The sequence below is a fragment of the Clarias gariepinus genome, chromosome 19 (genome assembly GCF_024256425.1).
Source record: "Clarias gariepinus isolate MV-2021 ecotype Netherlands chromosome 19, CGAR_prim_01v2, whole genome shotgun sequence".
Classification (NCBI taxonomy): domain Eukaryota; kingdom Metazoa; phylum Chordata; class Actinopteri; order Siluriformes; family Clariidae; genus Clarias; species Clarias gariepinus.
In genome coordinates this window covers 12,433,599-12,445,931 of record NC_071118.1, presented here as the reverse complement: position 1 = coordinate 12,445,931, position 12,333 = coordinate 12,433,599, and the positions used below count along the sequence as shown (strand labels likewise).

At 41.3% G+C, this 12,333-nt stretch overlaps 1 protein-coding gene across 1 annotated transcript; it reads left to right on the top strand.

The window, feature by feature from the left end:
- The first annotated feature begins 9,708 nt into the window (after positions 1-9,708).
- On the top strand, positions 9,709-12,198 carry b9d2 (B9 domain containing 2). Its single transcript, XM_053478557.1, has 4 exons — positions 9,709-9,861; positions 11,035-11,137; positions 11,228-11,353; positions 11,435-12,198. Exons 2-4 carry the CDS (start codon positions 11,050-11,052, stop codon positions 11,746-11,748), a joined length of 528 nt encoding a protein of 175 aa, XP_053334532.1. The 5' UTR covers positions 9,709-9,861; positions 11,035-11,049; the 3' UTR covers positions 11,749-12,198.
- Positions 12,199-12,333: the final 135 nt, after the last annotated feature.

The window sequence follows — 12,333 nt, the reverse complement described above, 5'->3', positions numbered from 1 at the left end:
GCATCGTCTGTAAAGTGGTTTGAACGGTAAGCAAACTGTAGTGGGTCCAGTGTGTCCAGTAGTGAAGAAATGATGAAGTCCTTGACCAGCCTATGAAGACCATCCAGGGTCCACCCTAGTTTTAGGCCAAAATAATGTAAAATGAAAAGCTATTCCGCTATACAGGATTTACATCACTTGTTCTGCACACCAAATAGTGCCATAGAAAGGGTTTGGAACAACTCAGAAGCAGTTATTAAGGAGACAAACTGTTGTTTAAGATTGCATATCATTATCTGGTGTGTTTTCTTGCTAAAAGTATGTTCGTAACAAATTTTAAATGTGCGTTTTGAAAAGCAGTTTTTTTCTCCTCAAAACTGCAGACTGTTCTGACCTACTGTGACTCATGCTGCAACTGATAGCTAGTGTAGTTAACAAATGTTTGGGGACATCTGGGACGTTGAGTGATACATATTGTTAAACAGTGCTGTGACTGCCTGTTATCACCAATCATTGAATGCCTCTCCACGAACCAAATTACTCAGTACAACTAATTGTTGTAAAAATTCGCTACAGTCATGTAGAAAGCATGCTTGTATTTTCAAAACAATCGTATATCAAATTTCCCCAATAAAAAATAATGGAGACTCCAAATATTTATTCCACAACCCAAAAAAAAAAAAAAAAAAAAAATATATATATATATATATATATATATATATATATATATATTTTTTTTTTTTTTTTCCAAAAGAAATATAGATAAAAAATATATGATATGTATGTGAGTTATGTGTGTGTGAATGCGAAAGGAGGAGGGACGAGGAGGCACACACTCTCTAATGACACTTGCGCGTGCGCACACAACCACTCAGTTGTTCAACAACAGAATCAGTGCTTATGAGAGAGAGAGTAAAACAGGATCTTAAACAAGGAAGCTCTTTTAAAACACACACACAAATTAAAGACGCTTTGCGTGCATACACGGTCACAGTGTATGCACAATAAATAAAACAATACACGCGCACACAGATATTGACTATACGAGTGGCGCATGCGCACTGTGACCGAGCATGGGAGATGATTACCCACAATTCCGCAGCACAGGAGAAAGAAGAAAATTATTTTAAAATTTTGCTCATCTTGCAAAACGCTTGCAATCTGTGGTTCCACCATACAAGTCTTGGTTTACGAGTACCGAGTATCATGCATCACGCATGCGCTTCTTGTTTTCATGCCGTGCGTCACGTGATCACAACTGAGCCAGCAGTTTTTCTCTTTCTTGTGCTGCAGAATTGTAGGTAATCGTCCCCCCTGCTGGGTCTTTGTGCACGTCTCTTACTGATATAATCCGTGCACGAATTTTATATTATTTCTTATGGGAATTCTACGATTTGGTTTACGAGTGGTTTGGAATACGAGCCTGCTTCTGGAACAAATTATGATTGTAATCCAAGGTTCCACTGTAAATTAATGCCCCAGCACATTCATCCCAAGGTCGGATTGTGCAATATAAATAAATAAAAGCTACATCTCAGACACTACAGGCCTCACTGAGCATGTTAAGTCTATAACAGCACAATTAGAAGAAGACAAAACAAGTATGGTTTGTTTGGAAGGGTGCCAGAGAAAGGTTCTTATGTCTTAAACAACAACAACAACAAAAAAGCAGAAGCATGACTAAGGTTCTTAAAACTGCATCTGAACAAACCACATGACTTCTAGGACAATGTCCTATATACAAATAAAGCCAAAGTGGAGTTGTTTGCCCCAATGCTCAGCCCATAACTGCAGAAACAGGTGCTGCAGAAACACCTCATACCCACGTCAGTGACGAGTGTATGATTTGGGCTTGTTTTGCACCCACAGGAACTAGGCACCTTTCACTTACTGACTTAACAATGAACACCTCTGTATACCCAAGTATTTTAGACACAAATGTAAAGCGATCTTTCTCAAAGCAACAGACCAGTTATCCGAAGCACAATTTACATCAGAATAGCTGGAAAATAAAAGAAAAAAGGTTTTGGAATGGTCCAGCCATTCCAAGATCAAGATAAAACAAAATATAAAATATAAGAAAAACCTAGCTGTACAAATACACAATATAAAATAAAAAAAAAAAAACTAGCTGTACAAATACAAAAAATAAAAATAAATTTATAAAGTCTCTGACCAGCCGCTCAAAGTACTCCATCACTACTAAGGTGATGGCTACAGGGCGATAATCCTTGAGGGAAGCAGGATGGGGTTTCTTAGGGACAGGAACAATGATGGACTCTTTAAAGAGATCCAATTATGCCATTTTAAAGGTTGCTAATATTGCAAGTATGGTTCGGTCTCACCGGGGTTAATAAAGTCAGAGAAGCCGATGACAGAGGGTGAGAAATCCATGGATTATGTATTATTCTTGTATGTCCAGTCAAAGATAATCCGGTTAAAAAAATCTTCAAAAGAAAATTATCCACAACAATTTCTCCTTCTCTCTTTCAAACAAATAACTGCAGTGCTGTTCCACCTTTACTACTACTTCTACTACGTAGAACGTGGGCGGACATTATGCAAATATGTTACGGAGTGACCTGGATCCGTGACAGAGTAAAAATAGATTTGCTAACGACTCGTTTAGGCGAATGTGAGCCGATTCTTTTTTTTTTATAGACAAAAACTCCATTTATTATGCACTATGAGCGTCACAGGTAGTGCAGATAGTTTATGTTCACATACAGCTACATGACTCACTGCATGAAAGAAAATATTTAAAAAAGGATAATAGGACCTCTTTAAAGCATGTGGGGATTACCGACTGGGATAAGGAGAGTTAGAATATCTCTGTGAACACAGGTGCTAGCTGGTCTGCGCAGGCTCTAAGGACTCAACTGAGATGATGTCTGGTCCTTCTGCTTTGCTGGTGTTCACTCTCCTGAAGGCTCTCCTCACATTATTGCTAAAGATGGATCTACAAGCTATTGACCCATGGGGGAATTAGTATTGCCCACATGTTTATTTCATTCATACTGAGGTTGTACTTACCTAATATTGACAACAACCATTATTGTTATTATTTCATTACAGATGATTGTTATTATCTCATTACACTAAAAGCTTGGAATTATACAATGAGATGGGCTACTAAGTTTTTAACATGATTGTTTGTATATAAACTAAACTTGAGTTTTTTTTTTACCATGATTATATTTGTTTGTTACAATTTTACCATATTCAAATTACATTATTTTCTATTTAGTGGATACTGCATGTAACATAAAAAAATGTGCAAGAATAAGGATTGAATTAGTGACATTAGTTGTCCTGTGATGGATAGACAACAGGACAGAGCTACTACTGTGGGATGTTCTGTTTTTTTTTTTTTTTTTTTTATAAATTTTGTCCTGTTCAATTCTTTTTTCCCCGATTTTCTCCCCAATCTAGTCGTGGCCAATTACTCCCCGTCACTAGGAGGCTCCCACACACATCAAGGCTACCACAACTACTCAGTCGGAAGGACGAAAGCTATCCCGTGTTTCCTCCGAACCACGTGACGCGAGCCGACCGCATCTTTTCGAACTGCTCGCTCACGCACCGTTAGGGGCGGAGTAACACACTCGGAGGAAAGCGCTAGCCGCTCCTTCCGTGTGCGCGAGCTCACAGACGCCCCTGATTGGCTGTAGCGCCGTGACCAATGTTGTGGGATGTTCTGAGTCTGCAGTGTTCAGGACCTGCCAAAGTGGTACATAGAAGGGAAACTATTGGCAAGATGACGGGCATGGGCAACCAAGGCTCACTGATGCATGAGGGTAGCGAAGGCTGGCCTGTATGGTCCAATTTAACAGATAAGCTACTATAACTCAAATTGCTGAAAATGAAAATGCTGGTTCTGATAGCGTCTCAACACACAGTGCATCACCAGTTTTTGTCCCCCCCCCATGTTGTTTATATTAATCATTTTTGCTGGTTGGTATACTTTCCCCCATGGTATACTTCATGGTTTAATGATGAAATAAAATGGTACATTTGCGATTATTCCATGCCCACTTGCCATGCTACCTCACAAAATACTACTTTTACATAGTGGATCGGTCCTCCGTGGATATTGTTTGTGTCTTCTCGTAAGGTGTTAACAAAGTGAAGCTGACAGAAGTGCTCAATATGGCAAAAGGTGCAGTAACGTCCAGGGTGAAGATACTCAGTACTCAGTACTGTGCATCAGCAAGGGGCTGACTGTGCCTTGCCCATGGCATGTTGTGCCCACTGATCTGCTGGAAATATTCAGTTTGGTTCAGTTCAGCTTTATTTATGTAGCACTTTTGACAAGGGTCATTGTTACAAAACAGCTTAACAGAATAAAAAAAAAGGAAATAAGATTGAAAATTGTGAGGAAATATGCATACATTATAATTATTAGCTTGTCCCTGATGAGCAGGCCAGCGGCATTGATGGCAAGGAAAAACTGCCTGAGATGACAATTGAGAGGGACCGGACACAATGGAATCCATCTTCATTTGAATGATATCAGATTGCAGGGATTGTTTTGCAGTCATACTGTGTGATAAGAGGCTGGAAGTTCAGTAGAAAAAGATAGCGAAATTTGCTGTTGGAGTCTCAGGAACAAACTTTGTGGAAATTTTATTCCTGAACTGTTCAGCAACTGCTGTAAAAAGCCATCAGAGAAAAATGATGACTCCATCAGCTGAGTCCGAGATCATCTTCATGGTCAAGTGGAACCAACCCCAGGCAGACCACATGGCTCCATTTTCAGCAGTATGACATAAAAGTTTTTTATGAAGTTTCCTACACTTCCTATCAGCAAGGAGTAGGACTGCTCCTGAGAAAGACGTCACTGTTTTACGGTATACTGGGAAAAAAATGTAATGGTAAAATCAGCACCAGTTGTGTGAAAGCTTTATGCATGCATACAAAACTTATAGTTACATGACTCAGTTATCCTAAATAAACTGCTCCAATCACATTTGTTTCAACCCCCAATAATAGAGCTGTGTACGACTATCAAAATCTGATCAAAATTACTTCAAAAAGAAAGCAAAAAAGAAGATGAGGCTGTTTTGCTTGTGGAGGATGTCACCTGTTTGCCACACTTATGAATGGTGTGTTAACAAAGTGATGAAGTGAAGTGTTAAACAGAAAATCTAAAAAAAAAAAAAAAAGTATATTAAGTCGATGATGGATATCAAGTTGATGATCATGTTGCATTCATTACTATTTAATTGTTGATGCTGTGATAATGTTTTTGGTTCACATAAGCCTTCTCGTTGGTGCTTGGGACCATCATTTTTATGACCTTCGTCTCACTCTGTCTGATTGCCATTCCTTACCACACCTAATCAGTTAGACTTTAAGAGCTATCCTATATTTTGGTTGAGATAGGATTGATTTACTATTTTAAGAATGTTGATAAATTGCTTCTACTCCTACTCCTAAATTTTTTGGTCATAAAGACAACACTAAGAGAAAAAAATAACCAAGAATAATAATTATATAATGTTAATTCAACTAAATTAGTTTTTTTAAAATGAAATATACCACTGAATTTCCTTTTACATCACTGTTCTACCTTAGCAAACTATTTTTAATCTCAAATAAATATTTTACAACTCATTTAATTGTCTCTACCGTTCTGAGATTCTCCATTGTGGAATTATGAATTATGATCATTAGCTATTTCTTAAATATTTTCCCAGTGCTGATATAAACAAAGTTGCATGCATGCAAATCACTAGCTGGTTTTCATCATGTTATTTGAATAATTAGTGTTACTTTCCCAAAACACCACAATCGTAAACTCTAAAACTAGAAATAAAACAAATAAACAAATAAGACAATTGGTTGGAAGGTGCTATTGACCAACCAAACATCGTGTAAAATAAGTATCATGGACATCTCTCTCGCACGCTCTCTCTCTCTCTCTCTCTCTCACATACACACACACACATACACACTCAGTGAAAGTAAGTTACAGCACCTATTTCTATTACCTATTATATTTTTTTGTGTGTGAAACTTCTTGTTTGATTTCACATTTGCTTTATTGTGATGTATTGCTGTTATTTCCTGCAGTATGTAGTTGCAATTATTATTATTATTATTATTATTACTACTACTACCACTTCTCCATAATTATGGTCCGTTCTTCGTACGTCGCTATCTCAGTTAGCTGGAATTAATTGTTGTGGATTTGTCCTGATCTTGGATTGTTTCGTTCTTCGATGCGCTTCTACCATTTGTTGTCATAGCAACATATCCGTAAGCTTGAACCTGCTCGGGAGCAGGGGTCTGTTCTTCGTACGTCGCTTGACACATCCGAGATGAATTGACACATCCAAGATGAGATCATTGTGCTAATTATGATCCGGCTAATTCGGTTCTTCGAGCTTACCTGTTGTTGATGATTAGTATAGCTGGATTGAGTTGTCTAGGATTATTGCGCACTCGTGCGTTGGTTTAAAAGGTGATATGCATCGACAGTAGAAACACTGATCACAAGCCCTCCGATTGGTTGACGAAATGGAAAAAGAGCGGCTCAATTTTTTTTTGTAACACGTGGTATGCGCTGAAATGCCCCCCTGCCATGGATTGCCCCCCCTACATAATCACTATCAAATATTATATTAGAACATAAATTCATAAGTTAATGGTTTACAAATTACAAATTACATGAGAAAATAAAATAAGCAATATGAAAATAAATATGTTGTACATAAAAAAATTGAAATATTATGTATACTTTTATATTGTGGCGTGGGCGGGGCGGCAGCTGACGACCAGCATGCCTTGCGGGGATGTCAGTGTGTTCACCCTGATGGGGAAGGGTGTTTGGGTTAGTGGCTTCGGCCCTGTTTGTGTGTGTGGGAGTGTGACGTGTGAAATGTGCTCCAGTTCAGGCTGAAGCTGAATTGGATGTAGGTTCCTGAGTGAATGTGCTGCTCATGCTGTTTGTTAGGCTGCGTGTGTGCTAAATAAAGTACTCCCAGCCATTGCATTGGGCAGCAAATAAGCTCACTCGTCTCTCCACCATCCTTTCCGGCGATAAAAACGCTACATTGGTGTCAGAAGTGGGATGAAGAGTAACGGGTTCGAGCGCACAACGGAGGACCTTCTGAAAATCCAAGCGGGCTGCCGTGTAGCGGAGCGACTGCTCAGGAAGAAACGCTTTCTCGACGGAGCTAGCGCAAGCACACCACGTCAACCAACGCGGAGCGGCAAAAAGAAAATCCCGGCGCTGGATCTCGGCTACAGCTTCGTGCGTCGTTAGCTGGCCAGGCGACCTGCCGATGCGCGAGGCCGAGCGCGCTGAGCCCATATTGGCGGTACATCACGACGGAAGAGCCGTCGCGGCTAGGCAACGAGCAAGTCTCCGACGTTTCGCGGCGAGGCCGAGGCACGGGATCTCGGGACTACAATGTTTTTAGGCCTGAGGGACAGCGTACAACAGCAGCCGCTAAACTAGCGCCGGGAGGACGCGTGGTAAGCCGCGCTGGGCTTTACATCGACTGTGTGCTGGACGGCGTCTTACTGCGGGCGCTCGTGGACACCGGCTCCACTGTTTCGCTGCTGCGCTCTGGATTACTAGGGCAAAGCAGTCGTGTTTGCGGACGGCCTGATCCTGCCTTCAACATCTGCACCGTTGCTGGGGGCTACGTGAAGGTACGGGCGTGTCGCACAGCGCGAGTCCAGGTGGGTGGACGAACTTATTCCCACGGGTTCGTTGTGGGGAATGTCGAGGAGGACTGCGTTTTGGGGTTGGACATTTTGGATAGATGGGGTGCGGTGCTGAACTTGTCCAGCGGAACTCTGCGTGGTAACTTCGGGGTAGCCAGGTTGCTCGGACCCAAACCACAGCCGGACAGGTTAGCAGCACACAACCGGGGGGCGGAACTTCCGGTAGCAGACCGAGTGGGAAATCTGCACGCTAACACCGGCGCTTTACCTCGCCGGCCGGGCAGCAAAGCGCGTGGCCGGTACTGCGAGCAAGTGGAGCGCCGTGTCGACGTAGAACCCTCGACGCAGGACGTTCCCCCCGTGCAGTTTTTCAGGCCCTCCGGTGGTGATCAGCCGTCCGAGCCAGCGTGCAGCCGTGTTACTGCATCACCCAGAGCATCACCCGCAGTCGCTTCGCCGGTCTCACAGCTGAACTGTGAACCGCTTATCGCCAGGCACCTATGGGGCGAATGGGCGTGGACACTCACAGCCAGGGGCGAGATTTTGCTGCTGGCGAGCAGGTGTGGGTGTGTTCCTCCGGAAGGAGGAGGAGGGGGCTCTCGGCCGGGCATGTGTCTCACTGGGTGGGCCCCTGTACGGTAATAGCTCGGCTCTCCGATGTCATCTACCGGGTGCGGTTGGCAGGGTGGGCACGAGTTTTGCTCCACCGGGACCGTCTTGCGCCTTACCAGCCGCACGCCGGGAAAACATCGAACTTTGTGGAGGCCGGACCGCCTCAGGACTATATTCGCGTTCATCCCTCACCTGCCAAAGGACGCGGGCGTTCCCACCGCCAGCGGCGACCGCCTCCACGCCTCCGAAACAAAGTTCGTCATGGTGACTAGGGACGGTCACAGCTCGGGTGGGGGCAGTGTGGCGTGGGCGGGTCGGCGGCTGACGACCAGCATGCCTTGCGGGGATGTCAGTGTGTTCACCCTGATGGGGAAGGGTGTTTGGGTTAGTGGCTTCGGCCCTGTTTGTGTGTGTGGGAGTGTGACGTGTGAAATGTGCTCCAGTTCAGGCTGAAGCTGAATTGGATGTAGGTTCCTGAGTGAATGTGCTGCTCATGCTGTTTGTTAGACTGCGTGTGTGCTAAATAAAGTACTCCCAGCCATTGCATTGGGCAGCAAATAAGCTCACTCGTCTCTCCACCATCCTTTCCAGCGATAAAAACGCTACAATATTGTTTATTTTATAATAAAATTAGTTTTGTATAAATTATAAAATATTTATTTTTAATATATATAAATATTTATTCGCATATTTTTATGACAAACCCCTAAAAAGAATTTGTATTAATGGTCTTGACGGCTGTCTCGTGCCTAGGGTTTATTATAATAATAATATCATATTTGACAATAATAAACCTATGAATTTATGTTCATATATAATATTTGATAGCGATTATGTGTGGGTGGGGGGGAGTCCATGGCAGGGGGCATATACTTTTTTTTTTTCCACGTGAGTCAGTCATGCTCTTTAACCAATCAGATGTGACCTCGCCATTTCAACCAATCATAACCCGTCAGGAGCGCAGGCTAAATCCTGTTTACATGAAATAAACCTGCTTCCGAGCAGGTTCAAGCTTACGGATATGTTGCTATGACAACAAATGGTAGAAGCGCATCGAAGAACGAAACAATCCAAGATCAGGACAAATCCACAACAATTAAATCCAGCTAACTGAGTTAGCGACGTACGAAGAACGGACCCCAGACATTTGACTCACATTTTTTTTTTATTGAGCATGAGATCAAATAACAAAAATACCATTAAATTTGTATTTTCAATTAGTAAATAGAAAGTCTTGGCCAACACAACGATGGACTTTTCCCAGACTTTATTTCAAGTGAACATGTATTTCACCCCCTGAAAATGAGATTCACAAACAAACAAACAAACAAACTTAAGGAAAATCATGCCACCAATAAGCATAACAAAAGTACGTCTGGCATGTAAGTCATTATTTTGCCACCAGGTGGCGGCAATGACTTGCGTGATCATTACTCTGTCCAATCACGTGGGCAGAAAGTCGTTGCTAAGGAAGTCAGGCTCCAGAATACCAGGAGTGTAAACAAATAATGCTTGTAAAATGCTGTATTAGATGTTTTCTTTAAAAACGGATCCAATTTGCGTATAAAGTTACTACCTAATGACTGGACTTGGGTATGTGTGTGTTCATAATTACTTCTTTCTCTGCATGCCGAGACGCTAACATTAGCGGATGATTATTTAGCTGACTAGCTGACGTAACTAGCCAGATTATAAAGCGTCGACTAAGTTATCATATGTGACTATTCGTATTGGCGGACTGATTAGCATTTGCAAGACTTTTGCGGAATACAAGGCTTTTGTCCGTTAATCGTATTATTCATAATGAAGTTGCTGCTGATTTTTGAATGGTGAAGTAAACTTCCCTTTGGGCTCGTCTATTCACACACACGATTATGAACCTTGTGCAGTATAAACGACAATGACAAAACCAAAAAGTCAATATCCCAGATATATTATAAGTTGGAAGAGAATACTGTTGGCTAAATATGATGTAACTTAAGAAAATAAAAATATATAGTATAATACTGATAAGGTAAAGTCTTCTGAAAAGAAAGGGTCATTTAAAAGTTATGAAAGGAATGAATATCCAGTGTCAGCACTGTGTACTGGTTTAAAGTGGAAATAATTAAACTAAAGATGTTGTGCTTTGCAGTTTCTATATAAAAAGCTCTATTTTTTCCTGCTAACTTTAACAGGAAAAAAGTTACATGTAAGTGACAAAAACAAGAGCTAATATTCTTGAGAATCATTGGCTTGGTTCAAGCAAAGAAAACATTAAAAGTACTGTAATTTGGTTAAGAACTGTCAAATGCATTATTAGTTTGGAACTGTCAACTTTTGTGGAAAAAATGTGGTCAGAAAAAAGAAAAATATATGGTCTTGTTTGCGGTCTGATGAGTCCAGATTTACCCTATTGCAGAGTGATGTCTGTGTCAGGGTAAGAATGGAAGCACACGAAGAGATGCTTCCATCATGCAAAGTGTCCAGGGTACAAGCCTCTGGAGGCAGTGGTATGATTTGTGGTTGCTTCAGTGGCCAGGTCTGGACTCAGCAATGTTATGTAGCAATAAAAAAAAAGTCAACTGATGACTTACCAACAGCAAACCCCAAGTGTTTTACTTATTGTTTATATTTATAATATAGTCTTACCTTTATTTAATAGAGCAAAGCAAAAAAAGAAGACGACTTTGTTTAGTAATAGATTACAACAGTAACTTAACATACACTGTTGTGTTTAATAAAATTGGTAATACATCTAATGCTGCAGTCCTGACAATTTCATAGATCAAAGCACATCACATGGCAGAGCTGCATATAATCGGCCAGATCATTGGGGCCAGTGGTTTCCCTGAGAACAGCCTGTTCTGCAAGTGGGGAGTTCATACAGGTGCCTTATATAATCTTTTTGTAGTATTTTTTTATTTTTTTATTTTTTTGCTCTGTGGACAATCCTGATATTGTTCTCATTTTCTATTAGGAGGAGCATGGAGACTACTCTCTGGTCTAAAGGAGGGACAAACACAAGTGGACGTACCGCAGATAGGAGAAATGGCTTATTGGAGTCATCCTATTGATTTGCATTACTCTACTAAAGGCCTTCAAGGTTTGTTAGGATCCTGATTTTATAAAATTGTCTGGCCTGTTGTCAGACTGCCATCTGAATGACTTTATAATTTTTTTTCAGGTTGGCCAAAGCTTCATTTACAGGTCTGGCATCAAGACTCTTTTGGCAGATGTCAACTGTATGGTTACGGCTACTGCCATGTGCCGTCAAGCCCTGGACAGCACCGGCTGCAATGTGTGACATGGAGGCCAGTGGGCACCTGGCAGGAACAACTGGCCCAGATGTTTGTTGGTGGAGGGCCACAGCTTCGCTCTCCTGATCTCATATACAGCGGTGCAGACAGATACAGGCTTCACACAGAGGCCATGGGCACAATAGAACTGGAGCTGTGCATAATTTTGCGGCATTTTGAGCGATATGGCATAGAGAGCTGAGACACTCAAGGCTATCACATGCAGCCAGTAGCATCTAATGAAATGTATTTCAGAGGTGTACAAATCATAAAATTTATTTGCTAGTCCAAAATGCAAGTAAATGCTACTTCTGAAAAGATTATCTGCCATCCATGCACACTACTTAAGTCAACTTGTAAAAACTTTTCACAGACAGCAGAGGACACCTTGCCCAATGTGTAGTGTAGCAGGTTTAAGAATGATTTATCGTGTGCTATAGTTACAGCATAGAGGTGCATCAGATTGTTGTGAAGTCCATTACTTTTAGCCATAGCTACTGTACATGTGTCAACAAATTTGCATTTTGTAAAAGTCTACAACTTATTATAGTCATTTAATAGTGAAAACTAAGCATTTTTTTCCTCCTTTTCTTTTCTGACCAACTAGAAATAAAAACATCGCCTGGACATGATGGTATGGGCTTATAGTGAAGGTCCATGTATGAATTTGTGACACTTTTCTGATAAGAGAAAATGAAAATGTGTCAGCTGGTCTCTGGCTTGTAAAATATCTGTGCATCATAATTAATATGACCCGGAAGTTTATACTCATTTTTATACACAAAAT